Source organism: Schistocerca americana, chromosome 4, assembly GCF_021461395.2.
Source record: "Schistocerca americana isolate TAMUIC-IGC-003095 chromosome 4, iqSchAmer2.1, whole genome shotgun sequence".
Lineage (NCBI taxonomy): Eukaryota > Metazoa > Arthropoda > Insecta > Orthoptera > Acrididae > Schistocerca > Schistocerca americana.
The window spans coordinates 243,667,026-243,694,913 of NC_060122.1; the positions used below are offsets into that span (position 1 = coordinate 243,667,026).

The 27,888-nt window shown below is 39.2% G+C and overlaps 1 protein-coding gene across 1 annotated transcript in view; it reads left to right on the forward strand.

The window, feature by feature from the left end:
• LOC124613874 (transforming acidic coiled-coil-containing protein 1) overlaps positions 1-27,888 on the forward strand; it is a 191,626-nt gene that overhangs the window by 52,958 nt on the left and 110,780 nt on the right. The window contains exon 4 of the mRNA XM_047142601.1: positions 27,143-27,300. Within this exon, the coding sequence (XP_046998557.1) occupies positions 27,143-27,300 (158 nt within the window). The remainder of the gene's footprint in view (positions 1-27,142; positions 27,301-27,888) is intronic.

Genomic DNA, 27,888 nt, shown 5'->3' on the forward strand with positions numbered 1-27,888 from the left:
TACGGAAACATGAACTATGGCGACGTTATTACCAAATGTGTCCAAAAAGGACCATTGTATCATTATTCTTTTCTTGACTGCTGAAGGACAAACACCGGTATACATTCATTGGAAAATGGAGACTGTGTATGAAGCAGCATGTCCATCGGAAACCACCAGTGTGAAATTGTGTGCCAAGGGGTGCTCGTTGCTTCATGGTAATTCAACTGCAGATGTTGTAATACTGAGGTTACACCAACTCAATTGGGAGACACTTGACCAGCCAATCTCTAGTCCTGACCTCTCCCCATGCAATTATCACACCTTCGGCCCCTCAAAAAAGGCCTCGAAGGATGTATAATTCCTACTGGCTGAGGATGTTGCAGCATACAACTATGGACTTCTTCACATAGTGCGATAGGGTGTTTTACCAAATGGGTATCTTCAACCTTTGTGGGAAGATTGTCTCAGTGCTCACAGCAATTTTTGCTGATTGGCATACCAATTCTGGACTTATGGTCTTTAAATGGAAATGTTTTGATTGCCCCTCATATCCACATACGTACAGCTGTGTGGGGAGTTTCATCCCATTCCTCCAGTGCCTTAATCAGTGTGCCACCTCACATGGTTTACATCACACTGTAAGACAGGCAAGTGAAGGAACTACATCCATTTCAAGAGCAGTTATCTTGAACTTTATTTCCAGCATGTGGGCCAACACAGTAGATAATAACTTCAGGAATGTGTAGAACTGATGCTTTCTCCTGTAAACTCTTCAACTTCACTGTTAATGTAGTTGTCCGTTTTGAAAGTGTCCAGAATTTAGAGCTACAGGGATCGCATTTAGTATCTGATGCCACAATTAACAGTTACTGATTGTCAAAATTAAAGTGAGGGTCAATGGAAGAGATGATTTGTTGTGAATCAGTTACTGCTTAAATTTATGAGCCTGTTGTAACTATAGAATTTTGTCATGGATGTACTGCTTTAGGGGGGTATGTTTAAGCTGACAGTAGTGCAGCTGATGATGTCAACAGTGGTGTCATTCAAACTTGTCAGATATCCGACCATGTGGCAACATGTATGGATCTCCTCAAGTAGTTATTAAATACACTGTTTCTATGATAGCATTTGTGATCTGTGTGGATCGTGGTAGTAAGTAGCACACTAGAAAACCCAGCTTTTAGTCGCCTTTTAAATTTCTTAACTTGGTTGATTGTTTTGGTGGTGAAACACTCTCTCTCAATAGTATCAGTTGATGGCAAGTAGTAGTTGAGTGAGGTAGTATGAAGTGCTTGTGTCAGGTGGAAACCATTTGGAAGATTCAGACGGCTTTCGGGGATTATGCTGTGGGCATCATGCAAATTAAGGAGTGATACGTCTGGTTTAAAGATGGCGGCACATTGGTGGAGAGCGAGTCACGCTTCAGTTATGCTGAAATGACCAGGTCATTGCCAAAGTAACTGCTGTGGTGGCGCAGAACTGCTGTGTGACTGTCAGAAAAATTGTGGAACAGGTGGTACTTTTTTGGCAAATTCCCTTGTGACAAACAATTTGGCTACAGAGAGAGTGTTGGCGAAATTTGTGCTGAGCTGCTGACTGTGGAGCAAAAGCAACCTCATGTTGAAGTTTCACAGGACATGTTGGACTCCCCAAACAGTGACTCCAGGTTCATGAACACAATAATCACTGGTGACATGTCGTGGCTGTATGAATATGACCTGGAAAACAAATCTCAGACATCACAGTGGAAGCGTTCCTTGTGAAGACCATACAAGGCCTGTCAAGTGTGCAACAATACCAAAGTGATGCTGACTGCTTTTTTGGCTACCTCATTGTGGTACACCATGAGTACGCACCAAAGTGTCAATCACCAACAAATACTACAGGGGTGTCCTCCATCGCCTACGTGATGCTGTATGGTGCAAGAGAACAGACTTGCTGTCCGCAGGAAGTTGGCGCCTCCATCATGACAGTGCTCCAGCACATTCCCTGCACTTGATTCAGACATATTTGATGAAAAGCCAGAGTCTTGTGCTTCAATGGGCTCCTTACTCTCCTGATATGACCCCCTGTGACTTCTTGCTGTTCCCCAAACTTAGGAAGCCATTGAAATGAATCCAATTTCAGACGAGTGGATATTATAGCAGCAACGACAGCTGAGCTAAACACCACTATCAAAGAGCCTTTCTGGGCATGCTTCCAACAATGGTAGCACTGCTGGGAGTAGTGTGTGAAGTCCCAGGGGAACTACATTGGGGTGGTTAGGTGTCCAATGCTCCAGGTAAGCCAGTTTTTTCTTCCCCCAGTCAAAGGTTGGATATTTTTCGAACAGAACTAATATGTTTACTGTCAGCAGATAATACCTAACATTAGCTTGGTGTTCAAAAGTGGCTGGTCGTTTTATCGTATTTCCAGTATAAATATGCATTGACATCTTCAATTGAATACATTAAGAGATTCATATTAGAAGTTGTGAAAAATTCCTTGTTCCTATATCCTAAGAATCTTAAGACATTCTTTTGTGGGTGGATTTCATCTGAGTAACCAGCACCAGTTACTTTTGAAGAAAATCCTTTTTGTGTATGGAGAAGCCAGTTTTCAAAGTATGTGCTGTCATTGTCTACACTAGGGATTGGATCAGCAGCAGACTCTTGAGAATTGTTAGAAGGTCTTCATATCGGAGGGATTTGCTATCACTGAATAGAACACTTTGTAATCCATCACAGGAGGGTCAACATAGTTCCATCAATATTTTCATTGTACAATAGTAGGTATAGCTCATTCAGTATCCTACAAAGCTGGTGATAGTTAAATGTGTCTTTGTCAATTTTACAGAGAATCAACACAATGTTTGTGCATCAGGATGGTTCAAAAAATACCTGCCCACTAAAAAAAAAGATAATAAGTATAAAAAAAGTGTGATGTGCACTTTTCTTGGTGTAGCTGGACCCATCACCAAGATAATCCTCCCCAAAGGCTTGACAATATCTACGGTAAGGTGGTGGCCTCTTCAAAATTTTGGGAAAAATCAGCGAGAATCAGACATTCTATTCTGGGTAGGACCTAATTTCTACATGACTCTGCCATCAGCTACAGCAGCACCCTTTTGGAATCCACTGGACTTTCTCATTCTTTAAAGCCTAAAACTCCATATATCCAAGATGCCCATGTATATTTTCTAATGCCTTCCACTCACCATCAGTTAGACCAGCATAGTCAGCATTTATCTCTCGAAATCCAGCAAATTGCTTTCTCTCTTACCACTATTTCATGTACTGCATATCCAGCTCAACTCCATATGCTTTTCATTACAGTGTTATTTAGTCTTTCACTCCAGTCTCTTTCCTTCTGAACTTGTTTGTTTTTCTGTCTTCTGTATTAACTCTTTAATATGCAGCTTTGGTTTGCTTGCTGGGAAACCTTCAGTTTTTGAATGTCTCTGGCTTAATGGCCGTGTTTTATCGCCATAACTGAAAAGTGCTAATACTAGAGTCAACAAATGGGAACAAAGTTGAATCTTATCAAGCTGTTTGCAAAGTGGAGCTGACTTCTTTTCTGAATTTGGCCCTTTTCTAGATATATATCAGCGATCAGCCATAAAGTAATAATTCAAAAAAGTTCCATTTTCAAGTGACGCAAGTATCATTGTGAAAGACATGCAGTGAAATGTAAATGATTTAACAAAAGAGGTCGTGGTTCATATCTGATCGTGACTTAGTGAAAACAGATTGACACGTAACTGCAAAAAACGCAGTGCATTTAGTTTCTAGGAAGGAACTTAATTTTGTCACAAGACCATCAGGTAATCAGTGAAGTTGTTTATTTTCGTTCTTGGGACTGAAGTTACATTAAAAGCTATTTTGGAAGCACCGCAGTGAGGATCTTGCACGAAAACTGAATTCTACTCTCTTTTATCATTAGAAAAATCTCCAGTGTCTCAGAAAACGTAATTTAGTTTACTAAAAGCGCTCGAGGCCATTTTATACTTTTCTATTTATTGCCTTGCTGTCCGTCCAGTCGTTCTTAGCTGTTTTAAGTACTAGAACTCGTTAATTGGTTTTGTGGTTTCATAGTTTGCTATTATTATGGCGCAATAATCACAGACCTTTGTCGACGTTAGGATTATTCACTGACTGGTTTGGGAAAATATATGGGTGCGTTTAACTTGGAGGGTGCTTACGTAAGACATGGTTAGTTTTCGGGGAAACGGGTAAGTTAGACTATGTTTAAGAAGTGTCTTAGTCGTATCGGCGTGCACGATTAATATGGCCGTGCAGCCGACGCACGCGTAACGCAATGTGATTCCATTAGTTTCCGTACCATACTCTGTTTTGAATGTCTCTTAAGTTACCTTTCATTGCAGTTTGTCTTTCGTGTAGTTAGGATTTTAATGAAATGCAGTTCAGGTTTGATTTCTCCTCAAATGTTAGGAGATGTAAAAAGGCCTTGCTTTCTAGGCTTAGTTCATTCATTTGTCTTCTGCAAAATAATTATTTATTTTTGTACGTTAGTGCTTGGACTGCAGCATAAATAGGTGTAACGTGCTGCATGAGCGTATCATATCTTGGTTTTAGTGACGTTGAAGGAATGTTATCTTGGTAATCTTTGGTGTTTAGGGTTTCAAAAGTAATCCCAGCTTCACATCCAGTGTAGTAACGAGTGTTTGAAAATAAAGTAGCACCATGACACACTTACAGTGACGAAAATTGTTATTGGACTTAAGGAGATAAGTTAGGCTGGAACAATCAATGATATTGGCATGTATGTGTGCAGTAATATTGGCCCTTCTTTTAACCAACATACACAACGAAATGTTTTTTGTGTTCATATTAGTTTTCTGGAAAATATTTTCTGAAATGTGTTTTAAAGTTAATCATGTAAGTATTACTACGGACCTTGATTTATTTGGTGTTTTATAAGGCCTTTTTTGAGCATTTTGGCGATATTATTGCGTTTCTGGGTGCGTATTTACGGTAAGTATTCTCTTTGGAAATAACTAGATATAGCACATGTTATCAACAACGTTAGTAATTTCATTTATTGAAATATTCAAACACTTTGTGAAGAGGCATTTCTCAGTATTGACGTTCTTTGAGCAACAGACATTACCGTACAATTAAAATATTTCGCTGACTGGGAAACACGCATTAGTGTCACAGTGTGGTGAGGTTTCATTGGTCCAATAAAAACTGTCTGATCACGTTGGTAGTACTGGAGCGCTGTTTCTCGTTACCTGTGTTACGGAAACAGATCGAAACACTCAGATTCCTATTCGTGTTTAATGATGCAGTAAATTGAATATAGCAGCTTGTGTTTGGTTGCTTACCGTCAGAAGCATGCCTCGTTCCCATTGTTTTATCCGATTTTGGCGTAGTTCCACTAGCTTGTAAGTCGAAGCAGAAGACGGTTCAAATTCCAGTGTTAAGATTTTATCTCAGTGAGAGAGCATTTTTTTTTTTTTTTTTCCCCATTTCAAGTGTGTCGTTCGATCAATTGTTGGCGCTGTATCCCTTCCCGATACTAGACTGTAAGCATAACGTTTACCATTCATACCCCAGGTTGCTAAGAAATGATCATATACTTGCAACAGGTTTCAATACAATTTGCTCATTTTTTACTCACTGCACCGAAAAAACAGTGTAGATTTTGTTGCATCTGACAATCTGCCTGTTTTTCCCTTGAAGTGTTATTGCGATCTCCCCAACTTCCCCCCCCCCCCCCCCATTTTTCATGTTATTTTTTTGGTGATTACCGCGATTATTCCTCCTATGATTACTTAAGAGTGCAAGCTAGGGAGGTAATGGGGGGCCAACCTACGAGACTCGTATTCGGGATGAGCTGGGTAGTTCTCCACTGTCCTTCACATTTAGTTCTGTCGTCCTCTCCTTAAATGCGAATGTGACTAGAGCAATTACATCACTTTTCTCGTCCAACGGAGATGGTGCACCGTGTCTTACACTATGATGAGCTTACGGCCCTGTAGGCCGGTCAGTGAACGACCTTATTGGATTACTGAGGCAGGCGAGTTAGCCTGGTTCCCTGCGAAAGCACAAGAAACCACATTAAGCGTGCCGGGTTCGCATTTTGTGTGGTGTTTCCTAAATGGTTTCGATTGGTTACATATGTTGGCAATATTTTATTCCTATCTTGTGTAGTACATATATAATATTATAAGCAGTCATTGAGAAAAATTTTTTCACTGTGGTGGTTAACCTCGTAAGAGAGTCAAAATTTAATTTCATAACTCCGGCTTCATCAAAACACAACACAGACGAAAACAGTTATTTTTATGTTAATCGTTCAACACGGACAACATACCGTAGCCAAAATCAATATGTAACGAAAAGTGTTTTCGGCATTTTGGAGCAATATTATGTAAACAGCAAAGATATCTTTTGCAGCGAGGCTGGTCCCGGCAGAGGTTCGAGTCCTCCCTCGGGCATGTGTGTGTGTGTTTGTCCTTAGGATAATTTAGATTAAGTAGTGTGTAAGCTTAGGGACTGTTGATCTTAGCAGTTAAGTCCCATAAGTTTTCATACACATTTGAAATTTTTTTTAGCTGCGAAATTGTGTAAAGCATCGGAAATGGCCTGCATGTTAATCGTTACAAATTTCCTGTTGTGCGAAAGATAGTTACCATACCAGCATACATATGCTCGATTCTCCCGTGCCGATGGTTCCTGAACAGAGTAGTATCTTATCATTTGGATCTTCTGTTTCTCATTTCTTCTTATGAGACTTTACTCATTCTGTCACAGTAAACTCGCACCATACGCATCAGAAAGGCCACATTACTTTGAACTACCATTTTGTTATAAATGGTGTTTGATGCGCATTTACAGATTAGTATTATTTTTTTCATCTGGTAACGAAAACGTTTGAATTTATATTCGTGTCACTGCCTGATAGACATTTTTTTAAATTTAGACAGTATGTAACAGTTGAAAAAATTGAAAGTAGTTTCTTATATTGTGATTTCGGTATCTAGTTGTTTTGCTCTAAATGATTCACGCCGTAATTTTTGTTATTAATCGGTAGCATAGTTGTCTCATGATCTGTTCCACTAAGGATTTCTTAACATGTCATTCGACGCTGCTTTTACCTCTTAATAACTTCAACGAAGAGGTGTAATTTGACGCCGCGCATAATTACGTAGTGTAGTTATGTCACATATTATCTATATAGATGTTAGTTACGGCCAGTTATTGGTGAAATGTTCTGTTTGTCCTTCCAATATGTGCGTAAACCAGAAAGAAATGTAGATTCCACTGCCCCCGAAACCACCGCGGCGCAGCTACACGAATTAAGCAATGTTTTCGTAACTGTTAGTAGCGTGCTTTATCGACACACTTGCAATGCGCAAGCGCCGCGCCGGTCACTCTTCAAGCCTGAACTCTTTGGACTAGTTCAGTTGACAGCTAGCTTGCTGAGTGACGGCTGCAGTAAATGGAGTGGGAATGAAGAACCATGGGGAATGTTTTCCACAAGGTAAGTCGCGCATGCAGATGTTACGGAGGATCAGGAGATTGCGCGCTGAACTGCAGCTGTCGGTGCGGATGTGACTGCACTGCATTGCGTTTCGCTGCAGTGTGTTGCATTACGAGTGGTTTTTTTGTTTTGTTTCGGATTTGTATTTTCATCCCATTAAATGAGAAGGTAATGCGTTGCCTGCAGGTGGTGGCGCACAGAAAACACCAGTTATAAAAAACACCTTCATTTTGACTGTTATTTTATGCTGTTGAGTTTCTTAGATGAGCCTTACAGCCTACACAATCCGTTCTGACTGAAGAAAATTGCTAATATCCATCGTGATTGTGCTAATTGATTCTTACTTTCTTCTCTGACAACACTGGATCTGTGTGACTTCGTGCTATAGAGTGTAGCAGTAAGGGTGCTCCCTGTTTCTTCATAACGTTGATGACATCCTGTGACGCATTGTTTCCTTAACAGGCCAGCGTTGATATAAGTCCAACTTCCTTCCGTTCAAAGTATCGTTACACTCTTTTTATGGCAGGTAGACCACAAGGCATGAGGACACGTTCTGCTAGAGACAGGAATTCCTCGCCCTGTTCTTGCTTGCTTTACATGACTGATCATAGCGGACGAAAAAGTGCACCTCCAGCCGATTTCTCCGTCGCTACTATTCCAGAAACAGCAGGTGTATGACTTGACACTTCAGTGTCTTTCACAGGGCAAGACAATGTTTTGTTTAGAATTTTTATAGTACTGCGAACTTTTTACATTCTGCTAGCTAAGGAATCTGACACAGTGTGTAAGGTGTGGGCAAAAGTCGTTTTGACAAAATGTTTGTTTAGGGAAACAGTTGTTTACAGAAAACTTTTTTCTTAAAGTCAGAAATGACGCCTCGAGGACATTAACACATTGTAGTAGTGTGAAGTACGACAATTATTCTCTCTCTCTCTCTCTCTCTCTCTCTCTCTCTCTCTCTCTCTTTGTTAAATAAGCCCAATCCCTCGTAGGTACTGGGCCGACAAGTATAAATATCTGACACTATGACGTGAAAAGTAATTTCAGCTCTGAATTTTATGTACGGAAATTTGCTTGCTGGTTACCTCTGTGTACTTGCATGCCAAGAAATGTGGCAACTCAACACAATCGCGCCCCAAAGCTCATTAAAAATGAGGGAGAGAACATAACTATTGCCTGTTCTCTTTCAGCTGTATTGGGAACCGTCGTGTTTGTAATTTAATTACTAGCACCTACTGTTAAACTTTGCCTGTAATGTCTGAATTCATTTGTGAATAGACGCAGAATTTAAGGCTTGCCTGCTCAGCAGGCAATGAAACGTATTAATCATTTAATTCGTCATATGATTCTAGTCAGCAGGGGATAAACTGTTCTCTCTTGCTGGACTGAAACGAGTTTTAACAGCTGTTGTAGCAGAGAGAGAGAGAGAGAGAGAGAGAGAGAGAGTGTATAAATATTGCCGCGTTTGTAAATAGTAAAGTCTCCAACATGGAGGAGGAGGACCATTGTTGTGGGACAGACGGAAGAAGTAGCATATTTTGCAAAGGAAAAATGAAACACGATCATATTGTGCCGAAAGCATTTGTAACTACGCTTTTAGATGATTTCAATAGAACTATAGCTCGCAGTTAATTTTTGCTTACACAAAATATTTTGAAAATATCGATTCCGAAGATATTTGCATGCATTACCAACAATAGATGCGTAGAATAACATTAACGAACGTTGCCTTCTACAGCAACTTTCGGAAGGACATTTTTGAATGTTTACTGATTTGTCATTTGTGTTATTTGCTAAATTTTAGATTTGTTGAATTATGAGAAGATTTTTGTCTGTGTAGCCAGTGACAATTTTTTTGTTTGTAGGATATGGATTTCAAGTGGGCAGATTCTGATAAGAACGTATTTTCAAGAGATATGGGGTTAAGACTCTTATGGTTTGAATTTAAATGAATGATGTTTTTTGGACATCGTGTAAATTAACCGTTGGAAGATATGTTAATTTCGTTCCAGTCGACTCCGCCCACGAGAGTTCATAAATATTAACTTCTAGTAAGAGAGCAAATGAATTAATTTTTGTAGTTAACACGGAAGATGCATGGCTTCGGTTAAATGTACAAGATTCTTAAAGTCAGCCAGAGTTTGTTACTATGAGAGATGCTCTATAGCTGGGGACTACATACCGTTGAACGCAGAATCGGAAAGAAGGCGCCTAGGTTTTTCTCTCCTGCACATTCTTTGCCCACAAACAAAAGTACAAATAGAGCTTAGAATTAGTGGAAATGGGAGCCTAAATAGGTATTATGAGCGTGCAACTGAAGACTGTCACACTTTTTACAATCACCACCCTACCCAGTCCTCTGTAATATGTTCAATATATTATGTCTTTTTTTATACACTATTTCCCCTCGATCGCTGCTTCCAGTGTCAAACCAAATACATTGAATACCAAACTTTCCGTAAAGTTAGCCTGTGGCCATCCTTTGACTTGTGCTCCCTCGTTTGAGTTTTATCTGCATTTGATGATCAACATTTTACTGTGAAAGCACATAAGAAGTCTTTCACAATTTTTGCTCCAGGATATTACATTTAGTTTTCAAACGGAAGTTCTGATTTAGACACGTTCCCGGAATTTCTGCCTGAAGTAGTGTATTTATACTCCTCAGCACCGAAGTTTCATTTGCGGATTTTTTTTTTAACTCCTTTCTTACTCGTTTGATACTTGATTAACGGCGGCAAGCTGTTTTAAATGAATTTTTTTACTTCCATTCTTACCCCTTCTATATAAATTACTCGTATTGGCTCTATAACGTCTCATTTCATGATCAGAGGATTTACCTATGTTCACAAATTCAGGTAATATGTACAGTCTGCTTTCTTTAATCTCCTTTCCACAAGTACAGTATCAGAAAATGTACTCGGGCACTTATATCTATTCTGCATCGGAACTTTTCTTTCAGTATATCATATCGTAATTTTTAATACATAATTATAGTTATCATATAACAAAGTAAAATCAGACTGAGTGACTGACTTTACTGATTCTGCAAGATAGTTTACTATACTCGTTCTGCAAGGTAGTGTTGATCGTAATACATCTGTTTACATAAAAGTCAATATCTTTACTTATTTCAGAATATCTGAAGATATCTTATCGCTTCCTTGCTGGCTTCCTTTTTTTTAGGCTGAAAGTAATTCAGTACGATCACATTACCAACACGACTGATCACAGGGTTCTTAATCGAAATTCATAATTTTTCACCCTCGAGGACAGTCGTTCTCCGTCGCAAGACTTTCGATCTGTTCCTTCATCTTATTTTAGCCTAGTGCAGTCCGGAACCTTATTTCAACACGTTTACTTCCCATCTTCCCTTGCATAACATCAGTTTTTATTAGAAGTAGTTGGTTTTCAATTTTCCTACAGATTTCTTTCATCCATCTTGGTTTTACTTTCTTGCGCCTGTTGCTGTTTTGATTTGTCGCTGCCTTTCATTCGTATCCATTTAATGTTTATGCCCAGCTTTCATTGATAGCATGCGTTGTTTTGCCATTTTGCTGTGTGTGTATGGGCCTCTGTGACTTTAAATGCTTCCAGCTTCACTGCTTCTTAAATGTCCCAACATTTTTTTCATCGATCACTAACCTCTAGATTTGTAGAATTTCCACTTTGCATAATTCATTTTTATTCATTAACTAATGCAGTTTCTCTCAGACTCTGTTTGTTTATAATTTCATCATGCTATTCTCAGCTGTTACGTATTCATTCGCACTCTATCCGAGTTCGGTAGTTGTGTTGGAAACACATTTCACGTCCTGTTTCTACTATTGTATTTTAAATAGGAAGCCACTAGCTATACTAGTTAGATCAGCTAGTTATCACAAGGAGGATATGAGCTGAATCCGTACCTGTACCTCTGTGTACCTTTCAGTTCAGTGTTTCGGTCAAATAATTTATGTTCCTTAAGAGCTTTTGCGTTGTTTACCTCGTGCTATCCATGAAGACCCCTCGCAGCGTCCTTATTGTGCGAGTTCCCTTCTTTGTGCTGCGTGCTACTTCGATATCAGAGGAAAGAGAGGAAAATCCAAATCATTCTGTGCAACATCAGTTAATGGGTGATACCTGGTCTCCCACAATTTGATTGTGATAATGAGAAGTCGAAGGGCGTTCATTGTGCAGCGAAGTGTGCTAAGTGATGCCGTGTAGTCCAGTCAGCGAAGACCAAATAATGCCAATTAGGGGAAAAGTTTTTGTAGTCGCAAATTTTTGTGCAGTGGTATGGGGAAGGCCGTGAATTATTATACTAAAAGTCCCAACTAGTGGAGTGTGGGCGAGTTGGTTAGGTTGCACTTAAAGGTAATTTTTTAGGTTTTTCTTGAATAACACGAAAACTGAGAATTCTAGGGAACGTAATTCTCAATACAAAATTAAACTACATAAAAAGGTCTTATTATTTTCTCTCTAAGACTAATAGTTTCCACGTTGCAGGGAATGGAAAAATCGCAGATTATTGAAAATAGTGTTTAATGGTATAAAATTTGTGTTTGTCAAATGAATTTGGTTGAAAATAAATATTGTTTGGAGCAGTAGAGTCATATCAACAATAGCACAGCACCTACGCATTTTTCGTAACGCGCATCTCATTATAGGGGAGCGGGAGGCACTTTATGCCCGCCCTACAATAAATGGAAAAAAAATTCCTTAATGGTTGTTGACTTTTACCCTCAACATGCTTTTTAGATATATATTTATGTGTAACAAAGATCCTGAACCTGAAAATATTGGATATGATGTTCGTTAGGGAAAGTGGCATCTACTGCTTAGACTTAAATTTTTGTGCTAACGTGAAATGAAAAATTACAGCATTTATGAAATCTGGTGGACTAATTCATTAAAATAATAAATATTATTTTCAAAATAACTGACTAGATTACAATATTTTCGAAAGGTGGGCATGCAATACCCCCGCCCTTGGTATTGCAAGGGTTAAATGATAGATTGTATTTTGGATCTGTAACGGGGAGAGGGGCGGGGAGACAGAAATGCGAGATAAGATACGTCACTGGATTGCGGTCAGCACTTCCTTCTTCATAGGACTGCAAATTGAAGAGAGTGAAGGTGATTGCTCACTCTGCCCCATGACAAGCAACTACAGGGTGTTGGACAGAAATACCAATCGCTCGCGCCATGGGAGGCGTCGCAGTGCGCAAAAGTGCCCCGGGGACTGGAGTGGGTAGGGGTGTGTTTATTTTCCACAGAGTGGATTAACACTGCATTGAATGCGGATTTGAGTTAGTAACACTAATGCAAGAAACTCGGAATCTACGTAAATCTCTGCACACCGCTACAGAAGAAATTAATTTCTAGCCGTCCTGTAAGGATGCTGTAACGCTCCTCCGTCAAAGGCAGTTTCCCCCACCACAACCACTGCTTGGGTTTTAGTTTATAGACAAACTAAAGCTTCCTAGCATTTCCTATCCAGTTTCCATAGGTGAGTACACAAAATAACTTGGCCGAATTCGTGTTTATGTAGTGTAGTTATTTTCAATTCAGTACACATCTGCAGTTGTTAACGGAGCTTTTGCATAGCATACATTCTTATAAGTACTATGTTTCAGCAATATGTGTGATGTTGACAGTGGCGTAAAATTGCCCGGCTTTACAATAAGACGCAAGGCCTTGCAATTGCATTGCAGTTATTTGGTGGTGAATAATTAATGAATGATCGCAGAGTCAATTCACTTCACTCACCGTTAAATGTGGCATGCATCTCATCCATTTTGGAATTGCTTGCACATGTAAAGTGGGTTGCACTAAGTGGAGTTACTTATACATCCACAGTATATCTTCCAAAGATGTGTGAGTTTGTCTGATGGAATGGGACTGATCATTATCAAGTGCAGAACAGTAATCTGCTGTAACCCATTTCCTGACTTATGTTAAAATATCTGAATTTCTATGTTGAAATATCTGATTTTCTATAACACCTAGGTGTCCTAATTCTGTTCAAGAGGGAGACAGTTTAAGCCTCCGGGTCTCTTCAGGTCTTGGAAAGGCTGAGCCTGTGGTTATGCATTTGATACCCCTCATGCTGTGAAAAGTATTCCAGCTAGTGGCCTGGAGACAAAGAAATTGCCATTGTTGAATTCATTGACAGCATTACCCTTGTGACAGTGCAGTAAAATGTTGACAGGTCCAGGTGTTGAGCTATTATGTAAAAACTCCTAGACCTGTCAACATCGCCAATAGCGATTTCATTGTGTACACTACCACTAGCTGGAATGCTTTTCACAGCATGGGTGTATCAAATCCATTTTCCCAACCTCAGCTCTTCTAACTTCTGAAGAGGCCCAAAGGGTAAATTGTCTCCCTCTGCAACCGAAGTAGATTATCTAGGTGTTATGGAACTTCAGACAACTCAACGTCAAGCAATGCATTACAGCAGATCACTGTTTTATACTTCAACATAATCAGTCCCATTCCATCAGACATACTCACACAACCTTTTGAGATATACTGTGGATCCACTCAGTGCAGCCCACTTTACAAGTGGTGAAATGGATGAGATGTATTCAGTCTATAGTAACACATTTAACATTAAGACAAAGTAACATTCTGGTCATTCCTTATTATTCACCACCAAGTGACTACAGTACAATCACAGAGCTTAATAATATGTTGCCAATGATAGACAACATCAACGTGCCACATTTAAAAATCGTACCTCTTTCCCGCCAACACTACAGACGTCACTGACGTCATCGCACTTATTGGTAGTATCTCATCTACTCACATAAGAGGAGTTGGAGAGATAGAAAACGTAAACTAAAAATTGAGCAGCAGCACTTTTTTTATAAGAAAATTTTCTTTATATACTTATGCACCAAGTGCAAAACATCATTTTTATAAGAAAATTTTCTTTATATGCTTATGCACCAACTGCAAAACACAAACAATTTATAAGAATTAAGTACCTTCACCAAAATTATTTTTGCACTTTATCCAATAGTTTTATGTTAAACAGTACTTTAAGTAAAGAATTCCTTTTCTCGTAATAATCTGTTCCACTTCCTTCATTGTACCACGGGATAATTAATCAAAAATGGTTCAAATGGCTCTGAGCACTATGGCACTCAACATCTGTGGTCATCAGTCCCCTAGAACTTAGAACTACTTAAGCCTAACTAACCTAAGGACATCACACACATCCATGCCCGAGGCAGGATTCGAACCTGCGACCGTAGCAGCCGCGCGGTTCCAGACTGCGCGCCTAGAACCGCTAGACCACCGCGGCCGGCAATAATTAATCACTTGTATACAGATGGCAACACATGGATCTTACAAAATAGCCTTTTTGATATCTATATATTCCTTATACCAGTGCCACTAAACCACAGTGGTATTTGTAATGGTGGAGACAGGAGCTATTAAGTTTCAAGCAGTACCCGGTGGGAGAAGTTGCCTCCTTGGAAGAAAGCTACAGTTGCCATACAGATTGACTAATAAAGAATTTCCTCTCTAACAGTGTAGAGCTGAGTGCAGAGTTTACATGGTGTGTTCATATGCATTCCTTGTGTTAGTATCATTGGTAACTATAGTATTCCATGTAGTGCATACACACTTTGTGGAAAATTGACATCTACCGACATGTCTGCACACTTCATCGCCAATGATTCAAAAGGCACTCTTTATTTGCTTCTTGTCACATAATGGGGTAGTTATAATGGAGAATCTCTTCAGTGCATGCAACAATCTGTTGACCTGCCTTCTGCCATGCTTCTATTACTCACCCCTCCATCTTGTTACACTCCTAAAACACAATTTATCCCTAAATAGAGCTGTCTTGCTTGGACGTAATACAAATATTTAACATTTGTTCTTAACCCACACCATTTAACAGTAACATAAATTTTATACTGTAAAACACTATTTTTAATAATTTGCCATTGACCATCCACCGCAGTATGGAAACTATTAGTCTTATAGCCAAATTGAAGAGGACATTTTCTGTAGGAAATCTGAGGCAGTTTGATTACATCCAGGGAAAAAAATTCACCAAAATTTGCAGTTATTCGAGTTAGTAAAGAAACAGCTAAAAAAGTGACCTTACCCCCTTCCGTTCACACCCCACTGATGGGGATTTTTAGTATGTTGTTCATATAACTTCTTACTGCATTATACAAACATTTATGACTACTTGAATTTTGCCCCCAATTTTCCTTCGGTGATGGTTATTGAAGGCAGGTAGTGAGTTATGCTTGGATAGCCTAGACGATAGAGCACTAGCCTGCCAGGTCGTGTTGGGGTCGTGTTTCGTACTCCACGTTTGACTGTAGTAAGTGCCACTATAACTAGCTGAGAAAGTAATTTCGCAGGACGAAGGAAAGAATGGTCATACCAACCCCAATCTACATCTACATCCATACTCTGCAGATCACTGTGAATTGCATGGCAAGAATATTTTCGCAGTCTCTCATATTAGGGTTACTCACTATTCAGTTTGCGTATGGGACGCAAGGAGAATGGTCTAATCTTATTGCGCGCTTCCTACGGGAATCAAATGTAGAGGGTGGTAATATGTAGAAATTTTTTATTGAAAAATTTACTGTAATTGTAAAACTGGCTAATTCCAGATCATAACTAGCAGTCTGTTACGATCCATGATACATGCAGATCTACATTACTAAACAGTTAACCCGGGACTGGTCCCAATTGCAGGTGTAGCTGTTGGCTTCCAAGGGCACCAAAAATTTGATTTTCAGTAATTCACAAGGTTATTGATAGAACTTCAGAGGCACCAAAAACGTGATTTTCAGCATTTCACATGGTTATTGATAAAAGTTTTAAATTCTGTTCTAATCTAGTCGTTAATAGCTATAATGTGTTAAAGATTTAACGCAATACATCTAGTATTACAGTTAAAAACTGGATATAAGTCTTGAAGTAATGTAAACTCATGGCGTGCAAATTTCCCCGATTATATTCATTGATAATTAGAGCACTTCACGCCTCCCAAAAATCTTTGCACCATATTCCAAGCCTTCACGGAATTTTTTTCTCGTTGACACTCTCCATAAGTCGATGTTTTTCGCTGTTCATACAGTAAAACTTCTGCATGAGGCACGACGTATTAATTTATTACTTTTCTACTACGAACTCTGTTCGCAAGACATTTTGCAGACGGTGTCCACATATACGACTGAACGTATCTGGAAAATTACGTTATTGTACGACACGTAATTCTTGAGATATTACGGTTTTAACATGGGAATTCGAATCTTTAACGAATTGGAAGCGAGGATTTACTGGTAACGAGACAAAACCAAGATATCCTCAGAGGTTTGCCACTTCATGTTTTTAGCATTTCCTTGAGCCTCCCCCACTTTTCAGACAAACTCGTCACTACACGTGCTGCCCTTCTTTGTATGCATTGATATCCGGCTGGATCACCTTTGATAATGCACTATCATGTGTATAACAATTTGAAGGTTTGAGGATAGATTTAAAACTTCAGATGCTCCAACTTGGCGCCTTAAATTGCTTTTCTGGATGTAGATAATTGTTTAGGAAGTTATCAGTCCATGTGTTGTATAGTTGTCACTCAAAAGATCGTTTACATGTACAGATTTAACTGTTTTTAATGTCATGCGATCAGGGGTCACCCATACACAGGGGCTAGAGGGCGCCGCCCCTACACTCGCCTCTCCGCCCGTAGCTCTTAAAGGAAAGGAAAAAATACAGTATAGTCATGTTTTTTGTTTAAAGAAAATGAGTTAAAAGTCACACACACACACACACACATAAAAAGAGCTATGTGCGCTTTTTCGTATGATATTCTGACAGTCAAACGTTTCGTTCTTGTAATAATGGTTGCATAGGTTGAAACAGTGTTAGGTGGCACAATTAAAGAGTTTCAAGAAAAGGATGCGTTAGGATTTTTATAGCTGCAGATACAATGTATTTTTTGTAAGATTTGCAGATAGTGTTGAAGTTCGGGGAAAATGCTTTCCAGTGATCACCTTCTCTCTTGCCAACAAAGGTAATTGTTGTTTGGAAAAGACAATCGTCAACCTTCAACAGTGCGTTCAAGTAACGGAACGTCAAACAAATTCCTCTTCTCGGAAGCAACACAATTTTATGTTTGAAAGATTTGACGTGAAATTCTCGTCTAAGAATGTCTTTACGCAGAACTGACAACGCCGCGTATAGTAGCTTGTCTGCTGTCCGTAGTGTTTAACACAGCTGTTTCTGTGATGTCTGTTGGTGTCTATTAATAACGCGGCGCGAAAATGAAACGGCCGGCACTTTACACGCGGTTTCCGGTCAATTTTCATGACGTGAACATGTTTAAGACACGGCAACGAACTTAGGAGATGGTTTGAAGAAACCTAGGTGGCTTTTGAAATTGAAAGTAAGGCCACAAACAGACTAATTGAAAGATCATCACACGAGTGTGGATTTTTAGTTTCCGAATCGCGTCGTGTGAAATACAAGAGTGCCAGGATAGAGGCTATTTGTGTTGCCATTTTTTGAAGTATAGCCACGGATATAGCTTTCGCAGTTTCTGTTACGTGTGATTTGAATGTGTCTACTGCGGTGAAAGTAGCACATTGTCTAATATGATTAAAGTTCATCGATGTATGTGTTTATATGGTTCCCGCACAAAGCCACGTCGCTGCAGTTAGATATCGACTGTGTGACTCAATTAATGTCATTGGGAAGGCGGAAGGAAACGGCTAGAACTCACTCCGTAGGAGACAATTCTTACCACCAGTTCAATTTTTCAGAGCCATCATTTAATGAAAAATCATATGAGGGTGACCAAACTGAGATACAGATGTTCTCACAAAAGTCACTTAATACAAAGCCAACTAGAAAATATATTAATTCAATTTTAAGAAATGTATTACAACTTTCTTACAAGATTTTACAATTTCTGACTATGTTCAGATGTTAATCTTCTTCAGTTGTATATTTTGGGAGCCTCCATTCACATCGTTATTTGTGCCTGAAGTATTCGACAACTGGATCATATAATTTAGTAACTCATCTTTTTCATAATTTTGTTTCAAATTTATCAATATAATTATGTGCTCAATCGTGATTCGCCATTGATACGTAAGGTGTACTGGATTTTTCCCATTGGTTACACATCGTTTAATAACGTGACACTGGACATTAAAATAGTTTCGTAACGTGTGTACCAGAAAATCCTTTTTTGCCATTTACCCGAACTTAAATCAACAAAATGCATAGGCAGAAATAGATGGCCGTGCACTGTGGCCAGAAGCCAGTGTCGGATTTCCCCGAGTCCACTATGCCAATGTTCGTCTTTCACCTGGGCTGAAGTACCAATGTCAAGGCAATTTGCCCGTGGTAGTGGATTCTCTGACATCACCTAACTTACACTTGCCAGCCAGGTCGCGAAATGTTCGTCGATTGTCACGAATAGTGCTAAACCTCTCAGTATAGCTCTGCTCACATCTATCAACCAAGAGTTGGCTCCTTTTGAATCTCAGGAGTGTAGGTTCAACATCATCAGTTTGCCTGCTGATCACTAGCCAATAGTTAATCTCATGTGGCAGTCAGTCTTTTTATACTCCACAATCCGCTGCCGGAAAAGAAATTAGTACAACCCTTTAGAGGTTTCCAATTCACTCAAGATTTGTTGTCGCCACAGTGCATATGTACATGAAAAGATTACATTTCAAGAGCAATAGCACAAGTAGTTCTGAGGTAGCAGGTATCTACCCACCGTGAAACACCCGTATTTGTATGTGGTGTAGCCTCCACAGGCGGCAATGCAGGGTCTGACTCTGTCATCCAGTCGATCGTACAGATAGAAAATAAGGTCCAGGGATGTGTAATGCCACGCCTGCTTCACCTGGTCACGTAGATATGTAAAAGATGTTGACGGGTCACTTCTTGTCCCGTACGTTCTCATTTTGGAGACAAGTCCGGAGATCGAACTGGTCAAGGAAGTTGCTGTACGTCTCGCAGAGGATGTTGAGTTGGGCGAGCATTATCCTGTTGGAACAACACATCACTTTCCTGGTGCAAGAAGGCAAAAGAACGAGTCTAACAACATTTTGCACGTACCAAACGCCGGTTGGCGTCCCCTCCAGAATCACCAAAGTTCAAAGAATGTGGTAGCTTATCGCATCCCAGATCGTAAGACATGAGGAGTCAGTGTGTCTTGCACGAGATAGCGCACATCACGGCTATGTCGTAAGCGCAAACAACCATCATTTGGGTACAGGCAGAGTCTGCTTTCATCGCTGAAGACCACGGCCCACCATTCCGTTTTCCAAATGACCCTCTGACGGCATCAGTCGAGCCGTGCACACAATGCTGGGCTGCTTGTTGCCTCGGATGCTAAGGAATCCAGTTAATTTTGGCCCGCTGCATACGATTCTGTCATTGCACACGAAAACGGTTGTGGGTGGCAGGTTACTTTCGGGGCCTGAAGATCGCACCATGTGACGTCGAAGCCGGTAGCTTGTGTAAAAAGAATAAACGACGTTAGATTCAAATACGGCCGCTTGTTTTGTTGTTGTTACAGTACTACGTGTCCGGCTGCAGTCCCACTTTCCTCGAAGGATTACCAGCGTTCCTGAACACGTGTCCCATAAATGTTTTGTTGTCAAAGTGCACGTTTTAATGTTCACGTATCTTGCCCTTGAAGTTAATACTGTGCACCATAGTTTTTTTCCGTACTGGGACGAATGTTGTGTTCCTTAAGTACACTAATAACTTCGTTACAGATAACTTACGTTTGTTGTCTTTCTATATAACGAGAATTGTACGGCTCACGTTTTATTGAAGATACGGCACCCACTATTTAATCTTCCCTCCATCTGAGTTTCAGCTGACGTATTGCACACGTATTCGAAAAAAGAAGACTTTAAACAACACAGCAAACACTGCCAGGAAACCACAGTCAGCTGCAGGCATATTCCTTGCATCTGTGAAGAGTTGACCGAGAAGAATCGCGTGCTACTGTAAAAAAACTTGCGCTCGAGCGCGGCCAGGAGTAGGCCTAAATACCTTCGCAGACCTCGTTTTGGAGACCACCTGGTGTAGGGTGGAAAGCTCCCGAATTTTAACCCCGGTGTTTGATTAATATTTTTAATTTTGTCATTAAGTTCATTTTCATTCCTTTGTTTAATTACTTCAATAATTACGTTTTATGTAATTTCCTTCCTGGACCTTCAGATGACATTGAAACTATAAAACTACTTGAGAAAGTGACTTGAGTGAGGATATTACTCCTGAGGCACCTGCATGTAACAGTAATGCACTCAGTGCTGGAACATCAACTTTAACGAGAGGAAATCTAAGTAAGCCTTATATTTGTGTACTTCTCTGTTTACTCCGGCGTGGTTTTTGTAAAGACTTTTGAGTGATACTGTTTGTTTGCAGGATATGTAATCGACAGCCTGCTGAGAACAACTTTGAAGAACTGACAGATGGTAAACTGATATGTCCTTCACAGTTTTTCTTAGAGCACTTCGCTAATTTTTTTGGCAAAACAGTTCAGGCCAAATTAATTTATATCAGTGCCAGAGAACACTAAACTTTTTGGCACAAATAGTAATGAAATTGTGTCCCTTATTGGCATTGAGATATTGATGGGCACGTCGAAATTGCCCCAGGAAAGATAGCTGGAATATGCAACTTGATGTTCCACATTTGTCATCAACAATGACGAGAGACAGACATTACGAATTGAGGAATAACGTCCATTTTCTGAACATTTGGAGGTCATGACGCAAGTGACTAAACTCTGGAAGGTTAGACTTGTAATTGATGCTTTTAGAAGCAAATACGACAGTGTATCCAGGTCTCGACACCTATCAGTGGACGAGCAGATGATATTCAATGTGTAATACACATGTCCCTTCTAAGCCCCCCAATCCACTTGGCCTGAAAATTTTTATTTTGGCGCCTTCAGGTGGGCTTGTCCTTGATTCCACCATTTACAATGCAAAAGAAACTATTCCTGAAAACAATAAAAAATAACATGGCATAGGAGTTGGTACACTCACACTTCTGTCTGATACTGTTCCCAAGGATTATAAACATGTAATTTATAGTGACAGATTTTTAGCAGTTCCAAATCTTTTCAGTTTTTATCAGAAAGGAATATATTTCGGACAGGAACTGTGATGACAAAAATGATAAAAGAAGTCGATTCGAAATTGAAGAGAGATCAGGATCTACAATAGGCGCAATGAGATAAGTACTTAAGGGATGACGAGAAAATTTGTGCCCTAAAATGGAAGGACAATAAATCCGGTATTTTGTTATGTTCATGCTTAGAAAATGAAGCAGAGGGTACACGCAAACGAGGGCCCATTTCAAAAACAATAAAGGTTGGTGTCACACAGCAAGCTATTGTCAAAGTCTCTAAGCAATATGAATGGCATTGACCTTTGTGGTAGATTAATGGCATGCTACAGGTCCAATATCAGTGGACTGTCAGACTGTTCAATCATTTCACTGATTTAGTAATAAATACCTCATAAATTATGCATAAAAGATGTTCTCTAAATAAGGAATCCCAAAACAAAAATGAATGCCTCTTATAAATTAATTTGGGCAATGACGCTAAATGCTTGAAAAATTTTAGACATGCATATACTGTCCAAAGAATTTTTGAGTGTGGAACAGGTAGTTTTGATGGACCAAACGACAACACGAAGAGGAACTGTGCCAAAGCCAACTAGAGAAAGCAAATATGATAGGGTTGACCACTTTACCGAATAAACTGAGAGTAGTCAGTTACTAGAATGCAAATAACATACTGAAATAATGTGGAAAAAAGTGCAAAATGTGTCTCCAAAAGCAATTGTTTTGCCAAAATCCACAAAAATGAGACAACGAGTTTTTTCCTATGTTAAGACGCAATATACACATAGGTGTTCTTCAGTTATTCAAATACTGTATAATATAAAATTTTAAAAATTGTGTTTTTGTGTTACTTCGAAATCAGTTGCACGATAAAAGCAATGAAACATTTTTCCCACTTTTAGTTTACTTTCGGGACCGAAGGGGGTAAACGACTTTTTTTTTTTTTTTTTTTTTTTTTTTTAATGTGGTGTGCTAGCGTGCGCTTACGGTTCCTTTTATAAAAGGAAATCTATCGAGGGAGGCTAGCTCACTGTGCGATCACCATCATACCAAAATTGTCACTACTTCAATATAAAGCTTTTTGTTTACATTTAGCGCTATAACTGTAATTTTAATATACATATTTGCCATGTTTTTACACATTTATTTATTAGTAACATACTTGTGATGCTCCTGAAAATGTGTTGAAAAATACCAAGACATTGTATTAAAGAGTAAATATTGTAGGATTAATTTACGTCTTCTATTGATATATATTTACAAGTGCTAGAAGATGAGGGAGTGTGCTGCCAATCAATCAGGCAAAATTACAGACACCAGTACTTGTATGTTAGAAGTACTGACCCTGGTTGTTGAGACACTTGTCCCACTGTGACACAAGGCGGCAGTCTCGTAAAATTCTCGGGGCTGCGATGTTAACTAGTTCCGCACGTACAGCAGGGCATCGTCGTCTGAGGTGAATCGTTTGCCCTTATGCTGACGTTCTTCTTTGACCAAGATGGCCTCCTTCAGATTCATTTGGTGCAGCACGGGACATCTGTGAATGCCCAGTGTTAAACGCAAACATTGACCAACCTTTGCCAAGCGGTCAAATCAGAGCGAGTAGGCAGTCTCGCCCATGGTGTCGTTCTGCTCCATGACAATGCAAAGCCTTATACGACCAACACAGTCGCGGCATTCCTGCAGAAATTCAAATGGAGGTTCTCGGCCACCCTCCATACAGTCCGGACCTCTCTCCCTGTGATTCGGCCATTTCTGGTTCCCTTGAAAAGGCTCTGAGGAGCAAACGATTCACCCGGGCGATGACGTCCAGCTGTACGTGTGAAACTGGTTAACGTCACAGCCCGGAAATTTTATGAGACAGCCATTCACCACCTTTTGTCACAATGGGACAAGTGTCTCAACAGCGAAGGTCAATACTTCTAACATACGAGTACTGGTTTCTGTAATTATGCCTCCGCTTCGATTCTTTTTGAACGCCCGTTATATGTACATTATGAAGAATGTTCATCTGCAGATTTATGAATATCAGTATGACCTATTTCCATGTTCCATAGATATTTCCGAACCATTGCGCTTATTGGAAGCATTACGACGACATTATTGCTAGTAGCGATTAAGAGTGATTATGTGCAGTTAATATTGTAAGTTTCCAAAAGGATATACGAAGTTAGAAATACTAAAGAATTTTCGCCCAGAAAATATTTCAAACTGTGCCCAGATATCTTGCAGAAGAAATGTTTTGACCATTTGTGTGTGTGTGTGTGTGTGTGTTTATTGGCAATGTTAATCATTTATTCAGCTCAGAATTTTTTCACATAATTTTTATTCTGTAATATAGTAACAATTCCACATAGAATGCACAAAATAAATGCAGTAAATTAAAATATCGTAAACTAGTCTATTACAAATGGAAAAATTAATAACAGAATTGATGAAAAATAATGGATGAGCATAATTCGCTGGTTTGGTCTGTGCCATAGCTCCCATTCGGTGGTGTTCGAGGCTCGTAGATACCCAGTGAAGACGCCATAATTTGTTAAAACAGATTCCGCCATACGGCCAAGTGATGTCAAAGTCCAGTAAATAGGGATGGCTGTCCCTTCTTTTCTCATACAATAACTAGCGGCATTTTAACTGTGACATTTGTCGCTGACACGTGAATTGTCTCTGAAATTCCTCTCTTCATAGGTCGAACCAAAGTTCATTCTTGATATTCAGTGCAAATTCCTAAGATGGGTATGAAATTCATATACCGTACCTAACCCACAGTACCTTTGAACGGGATCAGGGTGTGCCGTTGATGTTAATAACCTTCAAAATTTGCACAGCTGACAGAGAGTTACGCCATTTGGTTGCAAAACCCTGTTTTGTTCTTCACTCCATAAGGTTTTAGTGCGGCTCTAGCTTTTTGACAGAGATCTTAGACATTGCAGTAAGGGCAGCACAAAATGTTGGCAGTTTGAACGCTGTACCGAACCGATTACTACGGAAAAACAGCTCTCCGTATGCTACCCAGGTCGACATTTGAAGTGATGCAAATATTCTACCTTGGGGACGAGCGCAGTAAGAACGTGAGAAAATACCAAAGAAAATGTTACTAATCTTACGTGCACTGATAATGTTACCAACAAAAATATTGCATAGCAAAAATTAATATAGCAAGATGGACGATGAGGTTTCGTCTCTTGAAAAAGTGATTTCGGTTTAGAAAGGGCGATGTTTTGGAAGCAAAACACTCCAGCGGAAGCACAAAGGATTAGTCGCGGACCGCGGTGAATAGACACTAGTATGTCAAAGCGCAGAAAAATTGCAGACAAAAATTCTGCGATACTGTTTGTTTTGAAGTGAACGTATTGGATGTAGAAAATAGTTTAAAAAATTAAGTCTTTCGTCATGTATTCTGTTATTGTCATTAGGAAACATAGCATCAATAGAGTTAAATATCCCTACAGCGAGACTGATTGCGAAAAATAGAAGAAATGGACTTGGGCATACCTTCCAATCTTAGGTATTCAAAGTTGTTTTAGCACCGTGCGTTTTATTTGTAGAAAAATATGTTAACGCGTAGTGCTTCTTTACAATACGACGAGAAATAAGTGTTTCTCTTTTTGTTTCAATGAACTTGAATTCGTGTTCCGTTCGGACTTGCCTCATGTTTATCTTTACATTCACCTATCGTCGCTTGTGGGCCCAACTAATTTTTGTAAGTTTTTAGTTTGAAGCTTTTCCTTTATTAACGACTGCGGTGTGATTTAAGGCGTTAATTTCTTTCTCATTTGCTTCATAAAAAGGACTCTTGTATTATGCTCACAGCATATTACTTGCCATTTATCCTTGCCATCTATGGATGTCGAAAATATCCAAGAACATTGCTGTTAATGTTAATGCATTGATAAAATAACTGCCCGCTAGACAGAAATCTGTCCATTCTGTGAAAAGAATTGGGGCAACTTAGTTGTGCATTGTTGAATAACCCCCCCCTTTTTTTTTTAGGTGGACGGATGCGTAATACGTTTTCTTTTGAAAATCTTCGTATTGTTTAGTATCTGTTTGACTGTCACAAATGGTGCCATCTCAGATGTTTGAATCGTAGTTATACAGTTTTAATACTGACGAATTTCAGCTTTTTCATTTCGAATTGCAGCTTTTTCAGACCTCATTTACGTCATTCATAGTAGCGCGCTGTGGCCCACGCAGTTCGTGATGATCGCGTTATATTTGGAGCGCTGCGCCACTTCGTCTTACAGACTAGCCAAATTTTGCGAACATCGCAGAGGATGGATTTCATTACTAAATTATTGCAGCGGAAATCACCGAAGGTAAAAAAAAAAGTATGCGCCTCGTGATATTTCTGTTCATCATGATAAAGTTGTCAGTTACTCTTAACACTTTGTCGTGTGTTGTCGAAAGTGGTAAACGTTGCGTCTTCAAGTTCCATTCCGTAGATAGACGTAAATAAGTGAGATTAATATTTAAGTACGTTATCCCGCGTAATAGCATACATCGAATGACTGACCTGGGTAAATTATTACAAAGAAATACTAAAGAAATTAGGAATAGTTATTCACAACGTCACAGCGTGGGTAATGGAAGGGCATTGTCATAGTTTGGCTCAGTGCAGTTATCCAGAATTAGTGTAGCATATTTGTAGTAATTACAATGCAAATGTCAACCTGAGTAGGTGCTAAACGCTCAACAAGAATTCTCTTCCATTTCTACAACTGTTAGAAACAACATTGTCATTATTCATTTGCGACATACAAATGCTTTGCTGTCAGCAGTATCCTAATTAAGTACAATACAGTAACGTGAAAATGATTTGCAGGAAGCAGGATAGCAATGAAATATTTCAGTTAGCTATCATGTGTTGTATCTGCTGAACACCTAATAATACAAAATTCATCTATGCTCTGGTAAAGTTTTGACCACCACTCGTTTTCAGACCATCCACTGTTGTAGTAATTGATGTTCCTAATGCATTGTCAACTATGCTAGTTGTGTGTTTATATGTTAATAAAGTTTCTACCTGTGTGATAAAAGGACTGCTAGTTAATATATTGCTGGGTTTAATTAGTAGTGCTTTTCAGTTAATAATGAGAAAAATCTTTTAGCTTAAAGTCTTTAACAGAATTTTTTTCTACATGAAATTTAGTGTAGAGGATGGCTAGGAGAATGACAGACTAAATTTGTGACCTGGTAAATTTTAGTGAAAAACGTTCATATAACATTGTATTGTCTGTTAGTGGAGTGCTCCAGTTTTGTTGTTTAATTAATAAAAACAATTAAGAATCATATTTTGAAGATTCTTGCTTGGTATGGTATGTGTGAAAATCTGTTAGATAATGATTTGTTTTTATCCAGATATATCAATGACACCAGTAACAAACTATTAAATTTATGTCTAAGTTTTTTATGTGGGTCAATTACTGTTCTCCCTGCACACTCCTCTCCCTTGTGATTGTGGTGGTATGTTTACAGTATTTATTACCATGGTGCTATATAACCACATTAATACCTTGCTTTCTTTAATCTATTGTAGCAGGGTGGATGTGGCAACAACAATTCAGTTGCATCAACTCCTGTGACCTGTTTAGATCAACAACTGCCTGTGACAACTGAAACTTCAGAGTGTGAATTACCAGTTCAATTCACCAGAGAATTTGTGGAAGAACTGATTGAAAACGTCCAGTGTGTTGGGTAATTAAATTTGGTGTTTGATTTTCAATTTATCTGTTATGTTCTCAATACTTATTTTGTGGTATCAAGTTGGGTGCACACACACACACACACACACACACACACACACACACACACACACACACACTAGAGAGGGGGGGAGGGAGGGGGGGTACAGGGAAATGTTCCATGTAGCAGAACTAAAAGTTTCAAACAGGAAAGTAGGAAATTCAGGAAGGCTTATGTGCTAGTCACTGATTCAACATAACACTATCCTGTTACATATACCCTTGATGGTCATAAAGTATATAAGTTAGTAAATTCCTCAAGTATATCTTTAAACTGTCAAAAACATTTTTCACTCTACAGGAAATTTCCATAATTAATTTTTTTCAGTAGTGTGTTGATTACTGGCATTTGGTATCTGTAGTCACTGAGTAACTTCCAGCAGCTGCAGTATTCTCTTAATGTTCAGTTGTTATTAATTTAACAGTTCCTAGAGAATTTTTGTTGTGTTATAACATACAGAGAGAACAACATACCAGTGTAAAAATAAATTATAACTTTGTGATGTGTAGAGATTTATATCAATACTAGTTGCTGAATAAA